General features: G+C 43.1%; 1 protein-coding gene across 2 annotated transcripts in view; it reads left to right on the forward strand.

Moving 5' to 3' along the window:
* Window positions 1–22,804, forward strand: part of nrp1a (neuropilin 1a) — a 79,239-nt gene extending 56,435 nt beyond the window's left edge. Inside the window, exons 8-18 of one of the 2 annotated variants that reach the window (XM_042510845.1) lie at window positions 2,125–2,280; window positions 5,339–5,483; window positions 9,708–10,039; window positions 12,331–12,475; window positions 15,594–15,704; window positions 16,403–16,453; window positions 19,299–19,442; window positions 19,552–19,829; window positions 19,941–20,037; window positions 20,150–20,203; window positions 21,246–22,804. In XM_042510845.1, coding sequence (XP_042366779.1) covers window positions 2,125–2,280; window positions 5,339–5,483; window positions 9,708–10,039; window positions 12,331–12,475; window positions 15,594–15,704; window positions 16,403–16,453; window positions 19,299–19,442; window positions 19,552–19,829; window positions 19,941–20,037; window positions 20,150–20,203; window positions 21,246–21,532 — 1,800 coding nt within the window. In that variant the 3' untranslated portion in view covers window positions 21,533–22,804. The remainder of the gene's footprint in view (window positions 1–2,124; window positions 2,281–5,338; window positions 5,484–9,707; window positions 10,040–12,330; window positions 12,476–15,593; window positions 15,705–16,402; window positions 16,454–19,298; window positions 19,443–19,551; window positions 19,830–19,940; window positions 20,038–20,149; window positions 20,204–21,245) is intronic. The other variant, XM_042510846.1, reaches the window with a different exon arrangement.
* The last annotated feature ends 206 nt before the right edge of the window (window positions 22,805–23,010 follow it).

A 23,010-nucleotide genomic window follows, 5' to 3' on the forward strand; every position in this document is an offset into this window, starting at 1 on the left:
AAGTTAGGAAGCATTAAAGGAATACTTCACCCCCAGAATAACCATTTGTATGTCAACTACTCACCCCTTGTTGCATTAAATTTATTTTTTAAAATTAAAGAAAAATTATGTCATGCTACCAGTGAACAAAGAATCTAAAATCAGAGAAAAATCTTGAAAAAAAAAAAAAATATTACCACAATCAAACATAAAAATGTCAAAAATTAGCACAAACAAAAAGAAAATGATTATTATTACTATTATTATTATTATTATTATTATTATTATTATTATTATTAATAATAATAATAATAATAATAATAATAATAATAAATAATGAGATGGCCTGAAAAAATGCTTAAATATTGTATCTATTCTGTAAAGTAATTTTAAATATTTAATTATGATAACTATAAACACTGTTCTGGTGAACAAATTAATCCAAAACTTGTTTAAAATAATTTTCTAAATCTACTAATATATTTATATATATTTTTGAAAGAAATCAAACCGATTTGCTTCAGGGTTCAAAGGTTTAAATTCTTGTTAAAGGTGTTTGAACGCAGCTCAAAAAAATTGATGTCAATACAGGTTTCAAAGGTTTAAAAGGTGGACCCCTGTGACTTCAATTCGTCAAGAGTTTTGGGATTCTTTGTTCACCAGACGCACGTGAGAATAAACAACGTTTTCTTGACAAATTCAGTCGAACACTTTGTGGGTTATTGATATATAAATGATCCTTTGGTGGATGAAGTATTCCTTTAATATCATCAAAAGCCAGTTTGAAGGCTATTCTTACCACAGAAACAAAAGCCAGGTTGACGTATTGAGGACTGTGTCTGTCTGTGTTTTCTCTTTCCCGGCACTGATGGTCACGGTTGTGAGCAGGCATGATGGCTGGCAGACAGACACTGTGCTCCTTCACCAGGTCTGATGCAAACCAGTGGCTTTCTCTGCCCAGCATCAGCTCTGAGAGCAGCACACACACACACACACACACATACACACACGTGAAAACACATACATGACAACGACAGAACAGACATACACCCAGACGCTGGCTCACGTGCCGTTCTGACCCCTTCGCCTCTGTCTTTTCTCCTCGTGAAAATATAATAGTCCTCCAGTAATGTGCCGCAGTTCATGATTACTTTATAAAGCCCTGCATATTTTAAAGGCACAATATTTGATATTCAATCTGTATCTCTCTTTCCTCCTGGCCAATTTTGATAATGTGATCGCAGCCCTCGCTCTATTCAACATTCACTTTTATCCAATAAGCTCTTGTCTCCCATCTCAGGAAATTAAGTTGTCATCCTGTGTCTCTTTCATTAATGTGAATATCATTTCATTGCTGTTTATTAAATTCCAGGTAGCAGACTATGGCCAGAGGTGATTCTAATAGCGGGGGTTATATTTTTAACTCTCCAGCTTGACAGTGCATTATTAACGCAGACGACGCACTGAAATCCTTTTCTAGCAAAAAAATATTCATGCATTTAAACAGGTTCTATATTACAGCTGTATCTGCTCCAGTTAATCAGCATTCCAATGAACACTGAAAGCCAAAATCTTATCATTGTTTCAGCTCCTGTGGAACATTTTATCCCTTTAGAACCTAGATCAACATCAGTTTTGTAGTGCTGCACTCAGACGCCATTCAGAAGCATTTAATTCCCCTGAGAAAATTTGTTTGATTTCTTTCAAAAACATGCAAAAAAGGCAACGAGGAACTTGGCAAGAAATGTCAGGAAAATTGCGAAAAATAATTAGTAAAAGTTGACAAGAAAATTAGATAAGAACTGGCAGTGGGAAGATTATTAGATATTTTCAAAAAGCGGAAAAATGTCAGAAAATGATATTTAGAATTCTTATAATTTTTCTTTTATTTCAAGAAAAAAATCCTTTTATTTTATTTTTTACACTTAAGGTCATTTTCTTCTTTTGTTTTTTTCTTTTCTGTCTTTCTTCTTTTTTTTGCTTATTAGGTAATTTTTTTGTAACACTACTAATTTCTTGCACATTTTTTGACCCATATATTGTTAAGTTGCTCGTGTATTTAAAAGACATCAAGCCAATTTGCTGAGCTTTCAAAGGTTTAAGCAGCCTTTCCTAAAGTGTCTCTTCTCTCTTTGCCCTCCTCAGGTGGACCTCGGGTTCTTGCGGTTTGTCTCAGCCATCGGCACCCAGGGCGCCATTTCCCAGGAGACCCGGAAGATTTACTTTGTCAAGTCCTACAAGGTGGACGTCAGCTCCAATGGAGAGGACTGGATCACTTTGAAAGAAGGCTCCAAACAAAAGGTAGGAGTCAAAAAAATGGAAAATCATCTGAAGCTCTGATGATAGTCTCTAGCTTTACACGAAACTATCAGAGCAGACCAGATAACGAAAATAGTTTGTTTTTTTGCATCTGCATGACCAGCGGCAGTGTCATAAAAGCCACCGCCGCACATGTACCGCACTTGAAATATTCCATCTTGGTAAAGCAGCCAGCTGACTTGAATTGTGGTCTATTCCAAGTTGCTTTTGAGCTCAACAAAAGGGGAATACCCAGCTATATGTACTTGAGTCTGACTCCCAACATACAATTACACACTTGTATGGTAATATACCCACCGCCTATGTGAGCTGATGGTATTTTCAGCTCAGGCTGCGGTGCTAATGCAGCACTGCAGTAGCCATAGGGAGGATTATGTAAGGAATGTAACCTCTGTTTTATCTCAGGCAGCCGTCAACTTGCCGTAAAAGAAACAGGGATGACAAAAGACTTGACAAACAAGAGTTATTGGGACAGAGGGAAACTGGAGAGGCTGTCGTGTTTGAGCAGCTGGCTGAGGAGGGATCGGGAGAGAGGGAAAAGAAGAGAAGGGCACGCTTGACCGGAGCGTGACAAGGCTGTAACCATCGATTGCTGATCAGACCAGGTTTTGTCCATCTGGAGGCAAACACCCCCTCCGCTGTGGGTGTCAGAGAGGCATGTGCGTGTCCGTGTGACATGTAAATACCACATTTTTGTGTGAAAGGCCGCAAAAAAAAAGTTCTCAGTGGCAACAGAGCATCCAAACAAGCGTGTTTGTGCTGCTATGTACACATGCCCCGGGCCTGATTATTTTATGGTCTCTCCAAAGTACACAGTCCCTTCTGTAAAGTGGCGGCTTAAAGGTGCCGTGGTAAGCCCAGCCTGTGTTTTTCCGGACTCTAAAGTGCTTTTGTGCGGAGGGGCACCATTTGCTACATGCTGAGCCTGCAGTTTGGCATCTTAGCGCAGCGCAGGAAAAAGCCACTTTATAGTTCGCAAGTGGAGAGGAGACGCGGTGTGACATTTAAGAGAGTGGATGACTTTGTTGCAGTCCCTTAGTGACGTGGGTGACAGGTATTGCTCTGGGACTGGGTTGCAGAGGGTGAGCAGGCTGTGTGGACTAATGGATCAGTCCTGGTGTTGTTTTAGTTCATCCTAGATTAGCTGAACCTTTCTGTCCATCCTGTTCCTCTCAGCTGGACTGCTCTCTGCCCCACAGATACTCTGTTGGGGAGGTCAGGAGGTCAGGAGGTCACTGGTGTAATTCAGTTACCCAGAATGAACTGTGACGGACTGTTGGGAGTTGTTTTGCTGGGTGGCAGGCCTCTTCATATGGCGCTAGTAAACTGTCAACTGACCCCAAGGGAGAACAGTGGCATCTCTGACCTTTAAACAAGACACTGCAGTAAAAACCTCCACCAAATCTGAGGACGGAAAAAGGACATCTTGAGCCAATCTGGTCTTGTCAGAGTTACACATACTGCCTCAGGTTTCACAGTCACAGACTGCAGCCTCTTTGTGCTCCTACATGTGGTCCAAGAGGAAGTGTGAGGGCAGTTTCATGACGGGTTAAATCAGTTCAGTCTGTCTCACATTTATGACATTTGTCTCATGTTTAAAAGCGACACAGCGTAGCAGCACTGTTGTCCTTTTAAATGTGTCATTTCCGTAGACCAGTGATACGCAGCTTGTGAGGCAAGATAGGGTGCCAGGTGGACCGCCAACCCTTTTCTAATCGACAATGACAGTGACTTTTTTCACACTGTGAATTTTATTTTTGTACTTTTAACGTAAATAAGCTGCCAGAGTGCAACTTTTTAAAAAAGCATCAAAATAGAACTTTTTTTTTTTTTTAAAGAACCATTGGAGGGTCCCTCAGACCCCCAACAAATGTCTTGGCTAATCATTTCTATATCAATTATTAATGAGTTTATTAACTGGCCCCTGTCCTCCTGCCATTTTGCAAAAGTGGCCCCCTGGCAAGACTAGTGGAGAATCACTGCCCCTAGAGTGTATGAAATAATGGACATAGCCACCCTGATGTTACCTAAGTGGTTTGTGGATTCCTGTTTTGAAGCCTCAAGTTTGGCATTTTCGCCATGTGGGAATTTTTGGAGTCAAAGGACGCCATATGTGGATGAGAGAGTAAAGCTAATGCTAATGCTAGTTGCTAGCTTGGTTAACACGGTTTTGCAGATGAGGTTAACTGTGATAATGCTAATACTAATTTTTATTACCAAAAAAAAAAAAAAGCTGAAAACCATTAAAATAAAATTAACTTACCTTAAAAACTAAACATCCGACTCATTAGAGGGTCTTTTAGTACAATCAAATGCTGAAGACTTTTTGGTGACCAAAATGTTAATTTTAATGAACTGAAAACAGACTGAAGTAACAACAAGTATAGCTACGCCTTTTTTTCTGTGAATCTGAGGTTATGCCATGGTTACGTTAACTAACCTTGTTGCCATGGTAGCAACTTGTCAACAAACAACAACAACCTGTCACTCAAAGAGGCCACGCACTTAATTATTCATAACTTTAAGCTTTAACATTAATGTTGTAATAAACTAGAGACCAAGATCTTTTTTTGTACCAGTCTGTAAGCATGTTTGTTTCTGCTGTAAAGTTGGGCACCTCAGCATTGGGGTCTATGGGGATTCACTAATTCTTGGAGCTGGCCTCACGTGGTCATTTCACACTTCCACATCGGCTTAATTTTTCAGTCATGGAGGTGGCCTTTTGGTTATTTCAAACGCTACTTCAGGTGTCAGTACTTTTACTCAACACACAATCACACAGCTCCTGCAGTTTTATTTTTAAATGTTTAGATTTGACTATATGTGCTGTGCCTTCATCAATCAATCATTTCTTTATATTTTACAATAAATCATATGACGGACAAATCCAGTGATCCGAAATCCCATCAGTCCTTCCATTTGTGCACCAAAAGGAGTGTAATAATAAAAACATGTCTCTCGGCAGCCAAGGTCTCAGACAAACTTCCACCCTCTCAACTCAACACGTCAATAATTTACACACCTTCTGCCTCTATCGCAGGTTTTCCAAGGCAACACCAACCCAACAGACGTTGCCAAGACGATGTTGCCCAAACCCACGCTGACACGCTTCGTCCGGATCCGTCCGGTTACCTGGGAAAACGGCATCGCGCTGCGCTTCGAAGTGTATGGATGTAAGATATCAGGTTGGTACTGCTGAGATCCCTGCTGATCTGCATACAAACACACACACACACGCACACACACACACACACACACACACAGCTCTATCTTTGCTCACAGCTACCACTGAAACACATTCTAATCAGATACAGCTTCAAATGCAGTAATCTCATGACGCCACTCTATTTAGGATTTCTGCCTTTCCTCCTGTTTCACACTTTGCCCCTCTGCTGCACAAACACTGCCAGGTGTTGACACGACGCTCTGTTTCTGCGAGAGTCCTGCTCCCAGGCTAAAGCTAGCTGCTGCATAATAGAGGAGTGGCACATGATGGAGGATTACCTATTTATGTTACCCCATGTTTAGATGTACCTCATTCAATATAAATGGAGCCAACAGCTGGCAGGCAGAGCGAGCCGGAGCTGGGTGGGATCTATAAGGTCCCACCCCTCCTGCCGGGCCGCTCTCTGCCTCCTCTTTAGCCACAGCCTGTCTTCTGATTGCAGAGCTTTGATTTTGGTAAATCTCTTTGCCTTTTTGTCGATGTTGTTTTAATGACTGGTGTGTGTGTGGCTTACTTTCATATGGTTTTAGCACATCTGTGTGCATCTCTTTTGCCTCATGAGCATGTGTATTGACTGTTAATTAGTGCTCGCCAGTGTGTTCTGTTCCTCTGTACTTGTGTATCTTACAAGGACAGGGGGAAAAAAGCAGTTTGTTGTCGGCGTTGTTAGTTCAGCATTAAGCCTTGGATTACAGCGAGGGTCAGGATTAGTTGCAGCCAGCCAAATGTGCTCAAGAGTTCTGTGTGTGCACGGAGTTATGCGTTACATATGTGTGGCAGCTCATGTAATAGCAGAGGGCACTGTGGGTACAGCAGGGTTACAGCTGGGGCGTGTGTTTCAGGCGCACGACCAGACCGCTGCACAGAGCGTAAACACATCACAGAGCTGAAGTCACCGCAGGGCCTCCGTAAGGACGTCAGCACCCCCTGGGTGCTATGAAGTCACTGCCAGCTTCACTGCGAGCTCGCAGGGAGAAGCGGCGAGGCTCTCGAGGGCTGCATAAACTCAGTGACTCACTCTGCACTACCTGAAGTTTTGATACCAGAACTTGCTGAAAAAAAAAAAAAACTTGCTGAAAGAAATCTGAACTTTTTAGTGAATCTCCACTTTTCCTGGGAGGTTGCATCTTTCCTGCTGTAGTTGCATCTTATACAGTGCACCAAAATGTGAGCTATAATAAACTATTCCAAACTTTGGATGTCAAGACCATAATTCCACAGATTAGAGGACTTTTACCCCAGAATGCTGCAAGATGTTTTCCCCTAAATCACCATGGTCGCGTGTCCCCGTTGATACAAACAGCTACTCATTAATAAAAAAGATCCACCGCCCTGTTGTTTGTAAATATGCCACGGTGTATAAATATCTCTGATGAACCACTGATGCTCCACCCAAACCCTGAGTGTGGCCCACACCGCCATGTTTCATCATCTACAGTCCATAAACACACACACGTTTGTTCCTCTGGGTGTGTCGTCGCGTGTGCGCCGTCTCCGAAGCTCCTATGATCGCAGCTGAAGTCGATTATGAGCTCCAGATGACCCGGGGACTTCACCCAAGTGTCTAAACTCAGATCAGACGCGGACACACATGTACCTTTCTCTCATATCCTCTCACTTCAAAGGCGATGTTGTGCCGTAGCTTTGCTCTACAGTGACCGCTCTCACGCAGATTTTGGCTGAAGACGAAAGAAAGAAGGTAGAAGAATCCCGAAAAACAGTCGAGAGGCTTCCACACCACCAGCGTTTCTTCTTTGAGATCTAATTTTCAAGAATGCAGGACCAGAGATTCTTCTCACGGCTCTGCATAGGAGATAGCCAGAAAGAGAAATACAAGTCTGAATGAAGCCTTGTTCTCCCAAGTCTCGCTTTTTTTTTCTTTTTTCCCAGATGCAGCTACGCTCTTGAGTCCTGCAGCGGTACAGTGCGCACTTTGTCTCACACAGACACAGAAGATGTAATAATGCCTGGATTTATCCCTCCGTGGGAGCCAGATAGTAAATATGTTATTGCTTACCACAGGTCCCTGACTCAGTGTCTTGGGATTAAGTATGAGAGGAGAGACAGAGAGGAAGATTTACTCTTAATGCAAGCTGCTGAGTGTCAGAACTCTGGTGGTAATTACATCATGGAGAAACTTTTGTGAGCTCCAGTATATTCTCCTGTTACACCCACGGGACACAAGAACAATAAAATTTTACAGATTGTTAGTACTACTAAATGTTACAAAAATATGAACAAATAATACATGCATCTAATGGCATCTTTTTGGTCATTGTAGAGATTTTAAAAAGGAACACTCTTGAAAAAAGAATCCAGGCACAATTCACTCCTCGGTATACAACTAAAACCTAAAAAACAATCCTGGCTGCCTATCTTCAGAACAGTCTGGCTAACCATTAGTGTAATAAATCCTCCAAAGCATCATGTCCAAATTAATGCGAAAGTGTAGCAATAAAAATAGTCCTTTTCCTTATTTTTATTTGGACCACCTGTGAAAGGAGGGTGGGTTAAAGGGATTCCAGAATCCAAAATATATATATTTCCTCTTACCTGTAGTGCTATTTGTCAATTTAAATTGTTTTGGAGTGTTGGAGATATCGGCCATAGAGATGTCTGCCTTCTCTCCAGCATAATGAAACTAGATTGCACTCAGCTTCTGGTGCTCAGAGCATCCAAAAATACATTTAAAAAACTCAACAGCAATGTCTTTTTCCAGAAATCATGACCCAGTCACTCAAGATAATCTACAGACCTTGTTAAGAGCAGTTTCATGTAAGGACTATTTTACCGAACTACACAGCACAGAATGAAGTGCACATCCACTGCTAGCTCACCTTGCACCCCTGAACTACCTTATGTTACAGCTGAAGTGATAATACTTAAATTTCAAGCCATCACGAGCAATATTCTGCCATGAGTAACTGTGCTCTTCTTTCTGCGCAGTGATACTGTTAGCAGATGTAGTTCAGTAGAAGAAAATTGGTCCTATGTGAAACTTCTCACAACAAGTTCTGTGGATTATTTTGAGTAAGCAGGTCATGATTTCTGGAAAGATACATTGCTGTTGAGTTTTTCAAATGTATTTTTTGGCACAATCCAAGTGCCATCTAGATGCATTATGTTGGAGAGAAGGCGGACATCTCTTTTGCTGATGTCTCCAACACTAGGCAGTTTACATCAAAACAATCTATATTGAAAAATAACACTACAGGTAAGAGGTAAAATATGTGTTTTTGATTTTGGGTGAACTGTCCCTTTAGTTCAAAGTATTTTTTTTTTTTGTTTTTGTTTTCCAAGGACAATCAATAACATTTAATTATATGGGACACTAGCAAAGCTAAGCAAGCATGCCACTAGAATACTTTGCAATTGCAATAATGTGACAACCTGTGGAAAGTAAAGAAATTCGTATTTAAACATGCAAATGCTTCCGAGCTGCAGCAACAGGTTGTTACCCTGTTTAGCTCTTGATATAGGGGGATGTCATCAAGAGAAAAGGATGAGAAAAATCAGAAAACAGCTGTTTCCTTTGTGAAACAAATGAGAAACGCATCCAAAGATGCTAAAACCTACAGAGAGTTATGAGCAGGTAAGATCAGAGAAGAAGAATAAAAGAAGGAAAAGAAAGTTTGAAAATGCGGACAGGAAACAACTAGGTGTTAAAAGACACAGTCCCACAGATGTTGACAGCTGTGGAGCAGAAGGTAGATGAGTGCAGCCGTAGATAAAACACAAAGAGAATGTGTTTTTCTGTGTTGGTATATGGGAGTCTATAGAGGGAGGAGGGGTTGGATGAGGGAGATGAAAAGAAAAAGCACTCCCAGAATGCAGGACGTGGAAGCACCAACAGAGAGGAGGCTTTTAATTGGCTGCCTGGAGACAACCGCTTCAGGCAGAGGAATTAGTATGCATGAGATCTGCAGACAGAGAGAAAGAGAAAAGAGGGAGAGATCACAGCAACATCACAAAGAGTTTGGGGAATTGTCCTCCTCACTTTGACTTTCACCATCCCCGCTGCCCCTATATGAACCTCAAACTCAACAAACTAGACTTGTGGCAGTGTAAATGATGTTGAACATCAAGCCTTTGGATATAGATCAAGTCTCCTGTTGCCCATCATCTCTGCAGGGTTTCATTAGTTTGTATCAAAAAGCTAAGCACATTTTGCTTTCCCTTTCAGAGTACCCGTGCTCGGGCATGCTGGGTATGGTATCAGGTTTGATCACCGACAACCAGATCACTGCATCCTCGCACACGGACCGGAGCTGGGTACCAGAGAACGCCCGCCTGCTGACCAGCAGGACGGGATGGACCCTGCTGCCGCAGCCCCAGCCCTTCACCAGCGAGTGGCTACAGGTGGATCTTGGTGAGGAGAAGCTGGTGAAGGGGTTAATCATCCAGGGAGGGAAACACCGAGAGAACAAAGTCTTCATGAAGAAGTTCCGTCTCGGCTACAGCAACAACGGCTCTGACTACAGGATGGTGTTGGACACGAGTGGGAACAAGCCAAAGGTGAGAGGTTCTCTTTGCATCTCTTCTGTCAGTGTATCTTCATTTTATTTATTTAACCAGAAAAACATCTTGAAAGTAAAAGTCAGACAACATGGAACATAAAATACAAAATTAAAATATTCAGCTACAAAACAAGCAATATCAAACAAGAAAAAACAAGAAAAAGTAAAAGAACCGAACCGCCAAGATACTCCCTGACACTGGCACGTTGAAGATGATACAAAAGCCCTGAAACAGCACTTTGAAACAGCCGAGAGGAACCAATGAGTGCAGCTTTAAGTCTTTCTGCAGAAGATTGCACATATATGGAGCTGCAGACATAAAGGCTCTTTTGCCAAACTTTGTATGAACCTCAGGTATAGACAATAAGAACAAGTTCCATGAATGGAGTGAATAGCCATTTTATATATTTTTTGCCTAATGTAGACATATAAATATGCTGGAAATAGGCCAAGAACTGCTTTGTAAATATGATAGTGCTAATTTAAAAAAGTCTTAAACCCTTTAAAGACAACCACTTAACCTGGGAATACAGGATACAGTGGTTCGTAAGATATCCTACATATTAGCACTCCATGAGTAGCGTTACATATTTAACATAAAGTTGCAGTTGTTGGGTCTAAGAACAGTTGCTGATGTTAAGTTTAGGAAAAGAAACACGGTGACAACGTACCTTAAAGGGTTTAGGGTTAGGGTTATGACTCAAAGTTCACTGAAAGTTGACACAGTTCTGATCACCGGTCTCCCGGGCAAAGTCCTGGAGTACGTCCTTTATTTTTCGACCCATCCACCACTCCAACCTGCCTCCTGACAGGATCGCTTTCATCTTTATTCTTCACTCCCATCAGGGCATTGGCCACATGATTGCATCCTGCTCAAGAACGTGCATTATACACCAATTATGGCTCATGATTGCAAAGGATATGGCTCAATTTTGGTGTATTACTTTTCACAGGAAAACATAAAAACAGTGCATGAGAACAGCCTGCTTCTGTTGCCAGGATATTTGTTCAGTTTTCCTAACAAATCAGAAGCATTACTTTACCAAATGCTGTCTTTATGTTGAGGCAGCGTCCTCTCAAGGAAATGTCTTGGAATTGGTTTGATTTCAAACACTCACCAAAAGATAGTTTTTACCTTCCGCACAGTGAAAAATGATTTGAATACACGCTTCTAAAAATGTCTCCCAGATACATCAGAGCATCGATTGCGATTATGACGCATTTAGTCAATTTTCACCCGAGCGTTGCGCCTGGCAGTTGTGAGTCATTCAGGAGTCGTTGTGAGTCAATTTCAGCAGTGCTTTGAATCGCATTAGGATAAGCATCTCAAGTCTCTCAGAGCCTTTTCCCAGTCCTCCCTTCCTGCTTTGTATTCTGTGCGACACGCACCGTTCAGCCCTTTGAATGGATAGTGAAACCTCTCCAGAGAGGAAGGAGGGGTGAAGGGTGTCGAGGGGGGGGGAGACGAGGCAGGGAGGAAGGGGAAGGGAATGTGTGAGACTTGAGATGCTTATTTATACTAGATTCAAAGCACTGCTGGCACCGAAGACACACGCCGACACTTTGCTCAATGCATACACTTGCTTCCACACAAATAATGTATAGATATATATATATATATATATATATATATGAGCACACACACAATCACATACACCTCCAAGAGGAGCTGCAACAGCTAGTCCCCAATTACAAGCGTCCCTGACAGGGCATAAATCTGATCCAGATGGGCTGATGGTTGATTTATGAAGGGAGTAAGGAGGATCCATATCCCCCCTCTTGTCCTAGTTAGCCGCCTCTCTCCCCTCGCCTGAGAGGTTCCCAGCATCTAAGGTGCACCAGGCTCTCTCACGTGATCACACCCATTAATCCACTTCCATCAATCCTCTACCTCCTCCTTAGCTGCTGCTCTTGCATCCCTCTCTTTTCCCTCGTTTATTCCTCCACTCGAGGACGATGTGAGGCAGAGTTGAAGGAAAGTTGCCTTTGACAGAGGTGTGTGTTTGCCACTGCCCCCCTCCCCTGCCTTCACTTGCCTAAGCCATGCTTTAGATGTCAGCCAGATGAGAGAGATCTGGTCATCTTCTGTTCTTTCTCACCACATACCCGGCACACGCCACCCGTCCACCCCGCTTCTGGTTTTCAGGAGGCAGGGATGAGTCTGCCTCGGGTTATCTGCTTTTGAAGAGCTGTATCAAACTCCCAGCAGTCACATTATCACCTATATTGCCTTTTTTGACTCACTCTCTCTGTCTCTGTCCTTCCACATTTTCTCCTTTTCCCTGCCAGATATTTGAAGGGAATAGCAACTACGACACTCCCGAGCTGAGGACGGTGGAGCCCCTGCTGACCCGGTTCATCAGGATCTACCCAGAGAGGGCCACTCCTGCTGGCATGGGCCTGAGACTTGAGCTCCTGGGCTGCGAGATTGAAGGTAAACTGGAGCTTCTATTAACTCTGTCTGTCATGTTGTCTGTGCTCAATCTGAAGTACCATTTAAAGGAATATAAATTAGAAAATAGTCAATTACTCACTTAATGTTACCTTGAATTTGTGAAGACGACTTTGCTTCTCTCACGTCTTTATGATGACCAAAGAATCCGAAGAAAAGCTGGCTAGGTAACAGACCATCAACTGCTGTTATTATTTGTGAACTAATCTAATCAGTTATTGCTAAATGAACAAATGGGGAATAACGCTGCACAACTTTTGTAAGAGTTTGTAAACAGATGTTTTGTCATAGTTTTGCTGTTGTCAAACGTGGACCCCATTTACTGCAATTCATCAAGAATTTTCTCAATTTTTGGATTCTTGTGGAGGCATGCATGAAAAACAAAAAAAATTATTTAGAAATTCAAAATAACATGAGGTGAGTGACTGATAAATAAATGATCATTTTGTGGGTGAAGTATTCCTTTAAGATTTGGAGCAAAATACACATAGAAGGCAGTATAATTTCTGCCTATAGCAGTGGCATTTCTACCTGTGGTGCTGATCTCTCCACCAGCAGTAAGGACACTTCTACCCGTGGCAGTAAAGTTACTACCCAGAGTGAAACCTTTTCTCCCATGCTGATGACATTTCCAGCTGTGCTAATGCTTTGAACCGTGGCAATGAAATTTTCACTCCTGGCGTTTTCTTAGACAGAATGTTAATGTTCTACTCGTGATAACAACCTCTCTGAGCCTTCATTCACAGACCGCGCTTTACACGTGTTCACATCTGACATGTCTTGACGCACGCATAGGTAAGCCGTCTGTCATCCAAGCTCATGACACGGCTGTGAGTAGCTTCACATCTTTGCCAAAATTCGGGGTTATTTAAAGATGTGGGTGCTCCCTGTGCTCAGTCTACAGCTGTCCAGCTCCTGTCTTTATCCCTACATGGGACAGTTGTCTTGTCTCCCTGTTACATCAAAGCTGCCCCCATAGCTCACCATTTCTAGAGGGGATCAGATGAAAGCCCACCTGGCCCAGTCGGATTATTGCAGCCTGGCCCACATCTTCCCAGCCCCGTACACATCTTTCTTCTTTCAAAGGGCCGCACACGTTTCCCTATCTTTAAAATTACCCCTATTTTTTTTCCCCTCTGCTCTTTATCTCTTGTCTCTCTCAGAGCTGATGTAGCACAGAAACAGCTCAGCGATATAAGAGTGTGTAGCGCACTCGCCCTAAGTGGATTTACATATTGGATTTCTGGGAGGCCCATTCCGTTGTAAGCCTCATGGACTCCCACCGGGAGCTTTAGTCAGATGATAATGCTTGTTTTTGGTGTTAATGCCAAGCACACACATACTCACACAGACGCATACACACACACGCGGCGACCGCAATCACCCTGCCAAATATGTGGTTATGAGCATGTATACACAATCAGACACATACACAGGTGCTTGTGCTAGTGTGTGTGTGTTTGTGTGTGTGTGGCCATAGCAGGAGGGCTAAATCCTCATTTCTGTGAGAGGCTCCCCTGACGCAGCGCTGACCCCATCCCTGACCTTCCCCACCCTGAATCTGACAGGGGCTGATCTGCCTCATATTTCATCCAGCTGAGGGAGAGAGTGAGAGCAGCGGCTCACACACTCACACCGATATTGTGCACATACATTTTTCAGGCAGTTTCCCCCTATGCCTCTCTCTCCACCTCTCTCCTCTTCCCCGTTCATCACTCAGTCAGTGTAAACACACACAAACACACACACCGCGGAACGGCTGTGCAGCAGCGGAGCGTGGAGCAGATCTAGGAGCATGCCCACATCCAAGTGTGGCCACGGCCATAATGATAGGCCACTATGGCAACCAGGGGCCCTGCCTATAGCCAATCCACAGCCCTGCTTCTGCATCTTTGAGTTCCAGCCGCCCGAGCCCTGCTGCAGCTTCGACTCTATTTATACACCCACACCTCCACAGCATGATAAAAGGAGGGATGCTAATAGCTCAGGCCTAGATTGAAGCCCAGTGTGTAAGTGTGGGCAGAGCATGCTGAGCCCCTGAATACATATTTCAGTGTTTTTCTTTTTTCTATTTAAGCTAGGAAGCAGGCTGGAAACCCACCCTTTTAGACTACATCTACACCCAACGCTAGTACGTCTCTAAAAAAAAAAAAAAGGGACCTTTGTGGCACAGAGAGCGCTTGCTTGTAAGCCAGAGAGATATTCGCGCCCAGTTTCCGTCTTTTGTCCCCATCATGTTTAAATGGATTTATTCTAAGTCTCTCTGGACAAAAATATTCCACCAAATGAATGCAATGTGATTCAAAGCATGCAGCATTTTCCTTCTGAAGCTTTGTGCATCATTTAAAGGAAGAACATGCTTCAACAGTGATCGGACCCAACAACAGGAATGTGATACTCTGCAAAAAATAACAATCCACATCAGAATACTTTTTCTGAACATTATGGGAAAACACAGAAATTATGTTTGTTTCAAATTTTTACTTCGCGCCGGTGATAGCTCTGGCCAAAACATTACATTTGCGGGTTGTCCCTCTGCCCCATTCTTTGAAACGTGATATCTCAGCAACGTCTTGAAGGATTTTCTTCAAATTTGATACAAACGTCCACTTGGACTAAAGGACAATATTATCAGATTTTTTTGGCCAAAGGTCAAGGTCACTGTGACCTTGCTTTAATCTAATTGTATTGTACATTATATCTCAAAAAGGCCTTTAGCCTTGAGGAAATTTCCTCAAATTTGGTATAAACGTCCACCTGGACTCAAGGATGAATTGATTAAATTTTGGTGTTCAAAAGTCAAGATCAATATGTCCATCTAATTCCAGTGTACCCAATGCCTCAAGAAGGCCTTAAAGGAATTTTCTTAAAATTGAACTCATTAAAATTTGGGTCAAGGCCATTGTGACCTCACAAAACATGTTTTTGGCCACAACTCAAGAATTTAAATGCTTATTACCTTTTTACCTTATTGCACAATTACCTAACAGGATAAAATAAAGTTGCAACATTTTATACAAAAAAGTCAAATTTAAAGTTTAATTAGAAATCTAATGTAATGTGTGTGGTCTGCTGTCTCTCTTCTTCTCCACCTTCACAGCTCCGACACTCCCGCCCACCACAGTAGTCCCGAGCACTACTCCGTCCGACGAGTGCGACGACGACCAGGCGAGCTGCCACAGCGGCACAGGTGATGACTACGACGTGACAGGTGCTAACATCGCCCTCATGAGACTGCAACCAAACCCCCTTTGCCCCCCTCTTGCTCTCCCGTCTGCCATGGCTCGCACTCTCCCTGCTCCACTTTCCCAGCTTCACCTCTCTCTCCTATAGTTTGACTCAATGCTGCGGCTGATACCTGCTGTGCACACTTGCAAGCATGCGTGCATGCACAGCTCTAATTATCTGCACCTGTAGCTCTCACCTCCCCACCTCAGCCTATATCCCCTTTTACCTCCGCAAACTCACATTAGAGGATTGTGACACTTGCTCCAGAGATCGTCAAATGTGCACATCCACACGTGCACCTGCTTCTAACCAACTGCCTCTCTCTGTCCTTTCATCTCCCACCTGCCTCGTCTTCCTGCACCGTCTTTTCCACTCACTCCTCTTGACCTCATTTCCCACTAACCCAGTAACTCTCTGAGCCTGCACTGCTGCCTGCACTCCCCATTAACCAGCAGTCTCCAATGATGAGCATGGCGCCGTCTCAGTCACGTGTTTTGGAAGTGTTACATAAGTGCGCTGTGGTAGATATACAGAGATAGGGGACTTATAAGAATGAACAGAAAGACGAGGCATGTGTTGATTAGCAAGATTTAGCTAGCATGGATACATTAAGTGCATGAGTACAATAATTTAAAAGGAAACTTGCCAGGCTTAGCTAACCATGCTAATGTTTTGTGACAGGTGGTACCACGATGCCAGAGACTACTACTGCCGAGGTGGATACAATACCAGGTGAGCAAAAAATTACTAATATTTAAATTTCTTATTAAGGGCTGAATGTGACATCTTTTAAAAGACAGTTCGCCCTAAATAAAAAATACACGTTTTTCCTCTTGCCTGTGGTGCTATTTATTAGCCCAGATTGTTTTGGTGTGAGTTGCAGAGTGTTGGAGATATCAGTCATAGAGATGTCTGGCTTCCCTCTAATATAATGTAACCAGATGGCACTCAGCTTGTGGTGCTTCAAAGCGCCAAATTAATTTGAAAACCTCAACAGCAATGTCTCTTTCCAAAAATTATGACTGGAGCTCTCAATCGCAACCCAAGCCCGACGGGTCCCGAAAAAGTGGTTTGGGCCAGTTTCAGGCTGATAATGTGCGCTGATTGACTTGGTCGTGTAGAGCACGTCTGTGGAAAAAAAAAAAATAATAATATAAGTGGATAAATAATACAAAATGAAAAAAAAGTGAGGACTCTGCACTACATTTAATTATTGTACAGTGGAACTACAGTGTGGAAAGTCTGTTATCCATAGAGCTGGTCCATTCTCTGCTGGAAGCAGTGTGTACCAAGCCGTAGTAGCCAACTAGTGCTTACATCTGCTGTCAGCTTACCTAGCACCACTAAACTAGCTAGTAATGCACTGTCACAAGCACAAACCTTGCCTCCATGAGTAGGTGTACACTTCCTTCTGCACAATGATATGGTTGAAAGATGTAGATCAGTAGCAAGAAAATAGTTCCTACATGAAACTGCTCGCAACAAGGTCTGCAGATTATCCAGAGTAACCAGGTTCAAATTTCTGAAAAGAGACATTGCTCTTTAGTTTTTCAAATGTATTTGTTTTTGGCACCACAAGCCGATTGCCATCTAGTTCAATTATATTAGAGAGAAGGCAGACACCTCCATAACCTAAATCTCCAACACTCACACAATCTATACTGATAAACAGCACCTCAAGTAAGAAGAAAAATATGTTTTCCCTTTAAAAATTAAATGCCAGAATGTTAAAACACAAAGTAAATATTAAACTGCTCAAGCCCTTTTGCGAATTAATTTCCATAGATTTATCAAGAAGCGTACCTCAGCTAATGATTGCCAGCTCTAGGCGCCTCTCCCCTCTGATGTGTGTCTGTTATTAAAGCTGATGATATGGCCCTGAGAGGCTCCTGCTGACAGGGTGAGGGAGGCGGCGTGATGCGGGGCCTAGCTGATGATTAGCACTGGTGCTCTGTTGCTGCCTTCTCAGCATAATCACTAATCACTGGGCCGACACTGACACACACAAAAACACACAACACAGAAAACAAGGAAGCACAATGCAAACGACCACAGGAAATTGGGTGTGCTTCGAGGTCACATGCACAGATGCGTGCACGCATATAGTGCCGTCTCCTATAGCGGGTTGATGAGGCAGCAGCCAGCTGAGAGGCTGTGCCCCAGTCTGACCTTGGCTAATGGGCCACAGGCTCCACCCAGCCCCCTTCACTCTATCAGCTGGCTCTGTCTGCAGTCTGCCGGGGCGCCGGCTCTGATAATAGATGAGAGTCGAGGTGCAGGTGTTTGCATATTTGCATGTGTATGAACATAACTACTTTTCTGTGGGCAAACACTTATCTGTCTGACTTTTCATTTCAAGACTCTGAAACCATGCATGCTAATCAGCCGTGTGTGTTTGCATGCGTCTGTTTGGGTGTGCGCGTGCCGTGCTCTCTAATCTCGAAGGACGTAGTTTCTGTTGGTGTTCGGCAAAAGAAAAAAAAAGTCTCTTTTTCCTTTTCATCAAATGGCCAAGTGAGTCATGTGGCTGCTCATCTTATCCAGAGCTTGATGGTCGCTTTAGTCAAAGCCGCCCAAGAATGGAAAAAAAAGAAAAAACCAAAGTCATTTTAATTGGGAATGGGACGTCTCGACAAAAAAAAAAAAACATGGCTTGGCGTCTGAAATGCGGTTCCACATGGGAATTCCATCCTTTGTGCTTAATGGGTAAATAGAGTCGTTGCCTGCAGAAGCTAGTTAAAACCTTCCCATTATTAAAGGGAATATTGGCACATGTATTCTGTCGTTTTGGAGAGCCGCCTCACTGTATCTCCAAAGGCATCTCATGCTTGAGTTTGAGGCCGTGGCGAACATTCCCAAACATCTCGCTCCCTTGTGTTCCTTTGGAAGTCTTTCTTTATCCAATTTGAAAAAGCTTGAGCTCCCACACATTTTCTTGCCTCTTCTGAGGCTCCTTCGGCGCGGCGTGTGTCCGTGAGGGATTGCATTGTTGGAATGGGGCCCCGGCACCGTTACCATAGCTGTCTTCAAACCTCAAGTCCCTGCTCTCATTAAAATCCCGAGCTCTCTGCGGGTTGCTATGAATGTTGCTTTCTCAACTGGACACCATGTCCAGACCCCGTCTTCCTTTTCCCCTGTCCCTGTCTTTGTGCTGGTCTCAGTGTCCCTCTGTATCTCCTCTATATACCTCTATACCTCCTTTATATACCCTGTTATGTTCATTAAAAGAGATCATGAACTGGCGCTGAGATATAAGGTCTACATGAGGTCTATGCCGTCGGCTCACTCTTTTTCTCATGTTAGAGCTGTAACTGTCCCAGTCTGTTTCTCCCTCCTGAGCTCTGGTCTTCCCCAGCTATGGGACTCTAAGCTTACATCCCATAGTTCTTTGCTGCCCTCTAGTGCTTGTAGCTGATCAGGATGGGTGAATGAAGCCCCAAAGTGTAGCCTGCAGTCATGTCATGACAGCCCCTCAGGTCATTGTTCGGTGAAAGCCCAGAGCTCTCGGCGATTTACCCGTTTGTAATAAGGAGGATGATGAAATGAGATTTCCTTACATGTGACCTTTCTTCAACAGCTTTTCTGTGGTTTGCCTGTGACTTCGGCTGGGCCAATGACCCGTCCTTCTGCAGCTGGACATCAGAGGACACTGGCTCTAGGTGGCAGATCCAGTCTAGCGGTACCCCGACCCTAAACACAGGACCTAACATGGACCACACAGGTGAGGCCCTTTGAGGGTACCGCCTAATTAGGCTGATGTCTTGATGCCGAAGGTTTCCTTTTAGCCTTTTTGTCAGTCAGTAATACAAGTTTTTTTTTTTATCCAACAGGTGGATCAGGGAACTTCATCTACACTTTAGCCGCAAGTCCCCAAGAGACCGAGGTGGCTCGTCTGGTCAGCCCCGTGGTCAGCGCGCCAGATTCAGACCTATGTGTGTCCTTTTGGTACCACATGTTCGGGTCGCACATCGGCACGCTGCATATCAAACAGCGCAAACAGACAGTTGACGGACCAGCCGACATCCTGCTGTGGACCGTCAGCGGTCACCAAGGCAACCGCTGGAGGGAAGGTCGTGTCCTTGTGCCCCGCACCAATAAACCCTATCAGGTAAATCAAAATTGTCTGACTTGTTTGAGCTTTTACCACCACACCCGTGCTCTTTCCATTGTGGCATTCAAGAAAAGGTTGCCAAAAAGTCACTGTGCTTTTTTTTTCAAGGTGGTGATCGAAGGTCTGGTGGAGAGAAAGAGCTGGGGAGACATTGCTGTGGATGACATTAAGGTTCTCAATGGACTCAGCATGACGGACTGCAAAGGTGAGGCTTTTAGTGGTCATAGTTACAAAGCCGGCATTCACGTCTTGATCTGAAATGTGGCTAAACAGTTTTCTTCTGACATTAGATTTAATTAGAATTTCTGTCTCTACAGATCCTGACGTACCCACTGAACCGATGCTACCAGAGGATCGCCTCAATGAAATCCGTAAGTTATCTCTCATAGATGGTGTATTAAGCGTTGTCTTTTTTATAGCCGGTTGAGCTCCTTCAGATTCATCATAGTTGTACCCATAGACAGTAAGGATAATGGAAGTAGCTACCCATTGATTTGTGGACTCCCATTTTTAAACCTCGACTTCAGTATTTTATCAGTTGCCGTCTTGTGTTCTTCGGAGCCAGAAGAGACCATATTTGGGCAAATGGCTGGCATTATGGAGGAATAAGGGGTGGATCTAACTGAGAAACCAAGGATGCTGTCGGCAGCATGTCACTTAAAGTGGCCTGCCAGTAATTCTGCATAACTGTAATCATTAATAAAATGTAAAAAAAGTGAGATATTAAAAAAAATAAGAAAAAAAATGTCAAAATTGCCAAAATTACCTTTAGAGACCAAAACCTTTTTTTGTACCCGACGGTAAACATGTTTATTTTTGCTGTAAAGTTGAACATTTTAACATGGGGAGCCAGGGAGCCAGTCTCAAGTGACCATTTGAGATATTGTAGTTTTAGGCTCTTCTGTATTTGGCTTCATTTTTTAAGTCTTGGAGGTTGCCAGTTGGTTGCACTCAATGGTTTATCTTCCAATAGGCAACATAGGCAGCCACCTAGGATGTAGTCAGGGGCCGACAAATCCCCCTGATAATTTTTTATTTTATTTTATTTTCTAGTTTATCTTTGTTTAGTTTAGTTTAGTTTAGTTCATTTGTCATTGCAAAACATCTACCATAACGGTAAATGGTGGAGTTGAAAAGGCAAAAGCTATCTAGGGCACAGTCCAAAAACAAGAAGACAAAATCTGCAAATTTGCTATTTACTTATTTTTTATGTTATTGTTTGTTGCTAAGTTGTATAGTTTTGTTGATTTCTCGTTAGCTCTTGTTCTTGTTTGTAAAAAATATAACAAATATAAAAGATGATATCAATAAAAATACCAATATTTGGGGTTGGGGGCCTGGCGGTGCCAGATTTTCTAGGTCCCACGCCGGTTGTAACCCACATATCGTTCTCCTTTTCTGTTTACCGTCCAGTTGAGGAAATCACCGAATACCCAGACTTTGTGGAGACCAATCAGATAAGCGGAGCAGGCAACATGCTGAAGACGCTTGACCCCATCCTTATAACTATCATCGCCATGTCCGCCCTGGGGGTGTTCCTGGGCGCCATCTGCGGCGTGGTCTTGTACTGCGCCTGCTCACACGGAGGCATGTCGGACAGGAACTTATCGGCCCTGGAGAACTATAACTTTGAACTAGTGGACGGTGTGAAGCTAAAGAAGGACAAACTCAATGTACAGAGCTCATACTCAGAAGCGTGAGCTCAGACTGGGTGCTTTCGGTGTGACTGTATGACGTGCAGAGCTCGCAGAGCGCCACACAAAACTGGCTGTAGTCATATCCTCCCGTATATCCACGAGTAGGCAGGCTCAAAGGACTGCCAACGCCCTCGACTCGCTGGATGAGGGACAGGTTCAGGAACCAATGGGAGGTCTGGACTGATCCACGCTTTTCTCAGGAGCTGCAGTAAAAAGAACCTACCAGTAGGGGACACTGTGTACAAATAAAATACAGAAAAAAATATGTACAGATGATTTAGATGATATTTTAATTTTCTATTTTGATTTTCATTCATTTTTACAATCGGATGCTGGTGTTGAGACCAATTTATTAATAATGTTTAAAGTATTTATCGTTTTCTGGGAAAGAAATGTTTGTTTTTTTAATTATTATTATTATTATGAGTTCATGAAGGCTGTTGTTTATTTTCAAGTTTTTAAAGAGACGTATCAGAATCCTAAATGAACCATATCCGGCAAAAACTGTAGATTTGCCAGTGGAGTGGCATATACAGGGTGTGCCCATAACCCATGACCCTGAAACATGTACCCTTACCCCCTTTGACCTCTGTCACTCTAAAGTGACGGTCCCATTCGTGGCAATGTATGGTTCTGACAGTGCCTTTAGTACATTTCGGTTGGCCGCCTCTGTTGATCTGGGTGTTTTTTACTGTACTCTGCTTAAGTTATAACAACAGGAAACAGGGGCACATTATCTTATAAATACCTGCAGAACAGGAGAACAGTCTATCACAGCGCTTTGGGGTTTTTTTTTGTTCTTTTCTGTCCAAAAACCACACACTGTAAATAAGTTTTAATATATTTTATTGCCCTTTTTAAAGAAAGTAAAAAGGAAAAAAGCTGCAGTATCCCTTTTTTCACGGGTTCGTTTGTGTGTGTAAATACAATCTTCTGACTGTTTTGTGGAAGGTGCAGTGTTACGGTTTTTTCATTTGAGATCACTTTTGCTCAGACGAGTAAGATTTGTGTGCTGTCACGGTGATTTCAATGTGCATTCAAGCCATCTGTCATCAAAAAAAAAACGCCCACTTTACGAAAACCGCCGAAGGACGAATGAATTGAAAGGTAACACAAAAAAATGTAAAAAAGAAAAAAAAACATCTGACTTGATGAGCTCTATCTCAGCTAATCTTTCATACTTTCATCATATCTCTGCTGTGAGTTTGACTGGTCAACATTTTCACATCGAACACGTTCACGTCGATGGCAGAGGAGGTGGTAAAATATATCAAATGTCTGCCAGCATACCAAAAAAAACCCAATCATCATTGCTTTGCTCCAGCTAACACCTTGCCTCGCTTATCACCTCCAAACGTCACTGTGGATTGTTCACTGAAGAAGTGCTATCTGGACAATGCAGCTTGAATGCACTTTGTTACTGACTCCCTCATGATAGGAGCCTATTAAACGAGGGGTTAAACACACTAACTGAAGAATGG

This window comes from Plectropomus leopardus, chromosome 21, assembly GCF_008729295.1.
Source record: "Plectropomus leopardus isolate mb chromosome 21, YSFRI_Pleo_2.0, whole genome shotgun sequence".
Classification (NCBI taxonomy): Eukaryota; Metazoa; Chordata; class Actinopteri; order Perciformes; family Serranidae; genus Plectropomus; species Plectropomus leopardus.